The sequence below is a fragment of the Stylophora pistillata genome, chromosome 6 (genome assembly GCF_964205215.1).
Source record: "Stylophora pistillata chromosome 6, jaStyPist1.2, whole genome shotgun sequence".
Classification (NCBI taxonomy): domain Eukaryota; kingdom Metazoa; phylum Cnidaria; class Anthozoa; order Scleractinia; family Pocilloporidae; genus Stylophora; species Stylophora pistillata.
Genome location: NC_142524.1, coordinates 18,765,557 through 18,772,074, shown reverse-complemented (window position 1 = coordinate 18,772,074; position 6,518 = coordinate 18,765,557). Strand labels below are relative to the sequence as shown.

At 39.7% G+C, this 6,518-nt stretch overlaps 1 protein-coding gene across 1 annotated transcript; it reads left to right on the top strand.

The window, feature by feature from the left end:
• Positions 1–3,058: 3,058 nt before the first annotated feature.
• Positions 3,059–5,829, top strand: LOC148728648 (uncharacterized). The gene is made up of 2 exons (XM_088762757.1): positions 3,059–3,858; positions 4,365–5,829. The coding sequence occupies exons 1-2, from the start codon at positions 3,468–3,470 to the stop codon at positions 5,129–5,131; spliced, it is 1,158 nt and encodes a 385-aa protein (XP_088618883.1). The 5' UTR covers positions 3,059–3,467; the 3' UTR covers positions 5,132–5,829.
• The last annotated feature ends 689 nt before the right edge of the window (positions 5,830–6,518 follow it).

The following is a 6,518-nucleotide window of genomic DNA, read 5'->3' as shown; positions in this document are numbered from 1 at the left end:
TTTGTATTTTTAGGCTGTTGATGTAGTTGTGAAATCTTAGTCATTGTATATATATATATATATATCTATTCTAGAAATTTGATGTAAATTATTTTCAATACAGGGCCCCTATGGATACCAGCCTTAGAGCTGAATGGGCTACCCTGTGTAAATAAAGTTTGCTTTGCTTTGCTTTACTATGTGAAACCCTCTGACAGGGTATATTCTTTTGAAAGGATCAATGTCCAAGAAGTCGTAAACTTAGTGAAAGGTATCGATGGAGGGAAGGCCACTGGTCTTGACAACATTCCATGCAAACTATTAAAAATAGTCGCTGATGTTGTTGCACCCTCTTTAACATGTATACTTAATCAATCACTATTGACTGGTATCTACCTGTTACAGCCAGTTATACCCGCATGGGTAGACTAAGTAAGAAACCAGAAAGACTAGACTTGTAGGGGTACCCTACAATAGTATTTGTATGGTCACGTGACTGTTGTTTTGATAATTATAGTTTCTTTGCAAGAGTTGCAGAATGATGCATGTTGGAAGCCGTGAAAATGAAATGTTGTGAAAAGCTGTGAAGCTGTGAATAAATACATAGTTACCAGAACATTAATGGTCCTTCGAGCGGGATTTGAACGATCGTGAGTACAATTTGCTGTGGATTGACTGACTTCTGTGACACCTCGTACAGTCAACACTCCTAACCACATGCGCAATAAGATGGCTGTCAAATATTCGAGTGACTTTGAAATAGAAGACGAGCTATCTCAAAAATCAGTGGAGCAACTACGTGGATTGCTTAAAGGAAAGGGATTGCCGACGACTGGAAAGAAAAAAGTCTTGGTTCAGAGATTAGTAGATAATTATTATGAGTCAAAGAATTCTGTGAAATTGGAACCGTCGAAAGAATCATTCAAAGATATGAATTTCGCTAAATTTAGCAATGAACTTACTCCAGCTGCAAACGCCAAACAACAGCAAGAGATTGCTTCCATCAGACTGAAAGCAAAGGTATTGTAGGGAGATATTGAAGCCGTAATTTGTGTTATTTCAGAGTTGAACAAAATTGAGAATAATAAAGTCAAGGTAAATATCAGAATCAGAAGATTGTTAGAGCATCGTATGGCATATGTTCAGTTGAGAGATCGTTTAAATTCATTACTCGCAGACAAGGAAATTGAGAACGAACTGTTGTTGGAGGAATTCTTAGATGAGATAGATCAAGCTTTAGATGCAGCTCATGAATACTTAGATAAAGAATGCAATTTAGAAAAGCAGTCTTCAAAAGGGAGCGTACATAAAGATAGCCACCAATCATCTAATCTCAAAATGCCCAGGATTGAGCTGCCCAAGTTTAGTGGTGACGTGTTGAAATTCCAAAACTTCTGGAATCACTTTGAAGCTGCCGTGGATTGACAATGGTGATTTGCCCAATGTTCCTTGAGCTGTTGGCAGTCATGGTGGCGCTAAGGCTGTGACCTCCCGCTCTTCACGGTCAGCGCTTTATTCTTAGCTGTGATAACAAGAACTATGTCCTGTCTTTGAACTCTGGCCGCTCTCGTAATCGTGCTATGCATCTGTGTCTTCGCAAGATTTGGTTTTTGTCAGCCGCCTTCAACTTCGAGCTCGCCGCACATCATATTCAAGGCACCTCCAACTCCCTGGCTGACCACCTCAGTCATTGGCATCTATTCCCTGGTTACAAGGCTCATTTTGACGCTCTGACAGTCGACATCCCTACAAAACATGTACCCTGTGCTGCCGACCTGTTCAATTTCGACGTGCGCATCTAACGCTATGATTCTCTTTTGCTCACTCCCCAGATCCAGACCACGCCCTCACCATCTCATCAGCCCTCTCTTTGCTTCATGACTCTGTCCTGGATATTCAAGCCCACGCCTATACTCCTGGTACCCTTCGGAACTTCCATTCCCAGTGGAAAACGTATCTTCAGTTCTGCCATTCTTTCAGCCTTACACCCCTTCCCGCCTCAGCTTCAACCGTCTCATGCTTTCTCGTGTACCTATCATGCAAGACTGCCTCGTACTAGTACATGTTGAATCACCTCAACTCCATTCGCCTTCTCCATTTACATCATGGTCTTGCATGCAATGCTTTGAGCAGCTTCCCCGTGGCCCTCACCAAGAGAGGTCTCACGCCTGTCATGGGCACAAAGTCCCACCAAAAGCACCCGATCACTATCAATCTACTACGATGCATGAGAATGGTATTGGACTTGTCCATTCTAACACAGGCCGCTCTTTGGCGTCTGTTCTTGGTGGCCTTTTTCTCCTTTCTGAGAAAATCCAACCTCACCACCCCCTCTGCTCGCTCTTTTAACTCATCGAAACACCTCACCCGCAACGACATCAAGTTCTCCCGCAATGGTGCAGTTCTCCGAATGCGCTGGTCCAAGACGTTGCAACATAGAGAAGGCATTCTGCTGGTTCCTCTTCCACTTATCCCACATTCCAACCTTTGCCCAGTTACAGCCATTCATCATTATTTCCAATTGGTGCAAGCTGATGCCAACTCGCCATTTTTCTGTGTACCTCGGGGGCACATGCTTCAGCCCATCACAATCTCCCTTTTCTCCAGCTTTCTCAAAGAAACCATTGCAGCTGTTGGCTTAGATGCCACGAATTTCTCCCCACATAGTTTCCACCGAGGTGGCGCCACACACACGTATCAGTCAGGGGTTCCTGACCACCTCATAAAGCTACACGGGGACTGGCGCTCAGACGCTTATAAACTGTAACTGTCTTTGCCTGTGGTCACATGCACTCGCGTCACGGATGTTATGGCCGCCTCTCTCTTTAATACAGTGCAGTCAAGCTATCACCCTCTTTTTATTTTTTCTTTATCGTTTCTAATTTTCATTACTAGTGTTTTCTTTTCATCCCCTTTCGGCCCTTTTTTTAACATACAAATTTGGGGATTTTACTATTCTACAATTAAATTAAGTTTTTCAGGCCCAAACATGTGTCTCATCGTAATAATATTGTAATGTATAGAAAATAATTTAGAGGTTTGATTCCAAAAATCAAAACACCGTAAAGACTCATCATGTCGATCAGTTACATTTTTTAAAGAAAACTTAGCTTTCTAGTCGAGATCTTTTTAAAAAGAACAATTCTTTTCATTTCTAATGAAGTTTTAAGGATTTCAATGCAAATAAAACAAGATAAACATCGACAATGACTGTAAAGGTCGGCACACACGAGGGGACTAGTCCCTGCGACTAGTCCCAGCGACCAGTTTCATGCAACTAGTCCCTTCGTGTGAACTACACATTTTTGTGGTCGCAGGGACCAAAATTTGGTCCCTGCGACCAGTCGCAGGGACTTGTCGCATGAAACAAATGTTTGTCCCTTCGTGTGAACTGTTTGTGCGACCAGTCCCTGCGACTAAACGGTAGATAAGCCAATCACGGGTCAGTATGATAAGCTCCCATAACTCCATACGCACTCTGTTTCAAAATGGCGGCGCAAAATGTTGATGTTAAAGAGCATGTCGACGAGGAAGAAGAAGGAGTAGCGTGGAGTGTTTCAAGTACAAGAATTCTCATAGAATTTTATAAGAAGAACAGAGTTCTTTGGGATAAAAACTGCCAAGTAACTAAAACCAAAACGAACAAAGTGCTATCGCCTCTTCAAGCAAAGTTACAGAAGGCAAGTCCTCCTCGAAGCCTAAATGACATAAAGAAACGTTGGCATGGTCTTAGAAGCATGGCTCTGAGGTACATGAAGAAATCAACTTCGCAACAAGAGAATATCAAATGGGTGTACTGGTCTGATTTATCGTTTCTAAGAGAAACTGTGACAGCCGGGAGAATGGAAAGTGAAATGGAATGGAGCAACCAAGAAATAGGTAATCTTTCAAATACCGCTGATTGGTTAGTGTATTTCCCAAATTTCAAATCAATCGGTGGATCTGTCAGTGACTTTCATCTCTTAATCCACTTATCAACTTTTAGTACTAAAAACGCCCCTGGCTACCACCAACTTAACTAACCACCTCAGTTATACATGTGTGTACAGTTGCTATAATCCATTCTTATATATACACCGTAATTTCCATTTACTTTATCTAGTAGGTGACCACTTTCCTTAGCCTTTTTGGGTGGTAGCTATGTTGAGGGTTATATGTAGCAGAATGGTTCTATGCATGTTGTATATACCTTTGAACAGAAGCCCCTCCTTCTTCATCTTATGCTGAAATTTGGTTTATATAATTTAAACAAAATATAAGCTTAATGTAGAATTGTGCATAAACTTTGTTAAGTTGTTTCCAATTCTAAATTATTTTAATTATGTCAAATAATTTTAGCATGTTATTGATTCATTGTGTATTCAAATCTATATTTCTCTTCTTAGAAACTCTCATTGCATTCTATCAAGGCAATGAATCCCTTTGGAACCATAACAATCCCCAGTATCACCAGGATAATAACAAGGATTTGCTGTATGATATGCTTATGAAAGACCTTGAGGACAAGTATGATACTGATGATATCAAGAAAAAGTGGAAAGAGCTTGTCAAAAAATTTAAATTAGAGCATTCTAAGGCATCTGTAAAGCCATCTGGAAGTGGCACAACTGACACCTACACTCCAGCCTGGGAATTTTATGGTCAATTGAAGTTCCTCACTGCTGTCTGTGATGATACAGATGAGACTGTTGATTGTATTGAAGAATCTTCAAAACCGAAAGATTTTAGAAAAGCTTCAAAACAACAGCAAAGAGATGACCGCGAAAATAGAAAACTAGAGTTGTTTTCAGAAGCAGTGATGGCTATGAAACAGCCTGAAAAGCATAAACAACAAAATATTTCAGTTGAAAATAGTGAAGTTGCAGCATTTGCAAATTATGTACGTTTAAGCTTGTCACAATTAAGTCAAAGAAAGTTTCCCAGGGCAAAGAAGTGCATATGTGATATATTATTTCAGATAGAAGAAAGTGATGATATGGAGGTTGCCAGTGGTGCCCCTACTCAATTTGCTACACTTGGTAGGTACAGCCCTGCCCCATCTATGGCTTCCTACAGTTCAAGTGAAGCCAGTAATTTTCAACCTAACATCCCTGTTGCTCATGAAAACATGCAAATGCGTTCTTACAGCCATGCAGCCATGGATTATTATTAATTCACAGATCTATATTCCTTTGTTCATTCAAAGCCATCCCTGTTCTCCACGAAAACATGCAATAAAAATTATTGAATTCATAGCATGGCATGGCATGGCACTAGGATGCAAAGATGTGGCTTTTTTTTGGTATAAATGTTCAATTTTCATTGTGTTTTAACAAATATGGTTTGCTGTTGTGCAGGCTATACTGTCGTCTGAATGTATTTAACACCATAATTATAAACTTGTGGAGAATCAATAATTGTTAGAATCATCAGGCATATGAGGTTATTGAATACTTTTGCTTACAGTATGTTTGTGAAGAATTTTGACATATGGTAACCAAGATGCTGATTTAAAATGGTTCAGTTTTGTTTTTCATAGAGTTTAAGTGTGCTTAATAAAACCAAAATATATGTTAGCCAAATATCTATGCACTGTTGCTGAAGATCAGTTTGTATGTTTATTGGCAGTTACAAGCCAGTGGCCTGAAAACTTAACAAGCTTTTTAATTGTTCATGCAATATTTACTTAGAACATTGTAATAGGTTTTTGAACTTTTCAAGGACTTTCTCACCTTTGTTCTTGTTAATTTTACAATGGTGGAAACACCTGATTATACTGGAAGAGGTGTTTTCACTTATAACACAACCACAAGTGTTACTTTATTGTAACTGTACATGTTATAACTAAAAATAAACAAATTGAGTTCTTCATGTTTTTGTCTTGTCAGTCAGCATTCATTTGATGTGTCTGAAGAAAGTCTTCTCCTACACTTCAGTATGGAGAATTTGGTGGTATATCAATTCAGTATTCTTGAGTTGATGATTGTCTAAATTCTCATCACCTGCCAGTTAAACAATGTCTTGATAATCTGAGGAAAAGTTACATATTCATCACTTCTCTGGGAGTGATCATGAAAGGATTAATCATGCATTTTGTATGTCCAATGGGTTTACAATCGGCACATATGTCTTTGCCATGACAAATCGCCTTCATTGTTAAACCACTGGGTGAATTCTTCCCGCATATTTTTAGCTTCACTAGAGCAATTTCTTGATACTGAAGGTTGTAAATCTAGGAAAGAATCTGCTGGTATGTCATTTCTCCATGACCCAGGAATAATTTCTGCTGTTTCAGGATCCTCGCTGTCAACAAGTGTGGGTGGGCAATAAATGTTTCGACTACTGGTATCAGCTCTTAGCCAGTTATGAAGGGTAAATGCAGCCAGGGTAATTCTCTTTACTTTAAATGAAGCTAACAAAAATGGCACTCTAAAGCAATGCCACCTGTTTCCAAGAATTCCCAAAATATTTTCCGAAATTCTCCTACCCCTCGAAATGCGATAGTTGGCAATTCTTTGTTCCACAGTGAGATTCCTGCTGGGATAAGGCCTAAGCATGTA

Coding starts and splice junctions, on each gene's coding strand:
- LOC148728648 (XM_088762757.1), top strand. CDS start 3,468: ATGGCGGCGCAAAATGTTGATGTTAAAGAGCATGTCGACGAGGAAGAA. Junction 3,859..4,364: donor ATGGAGCAACCAAGAAATAG/GTAATCTTTCAA, acceptor TTCTCTTCTTAG/AAACTCTCATTGCATTCTAT.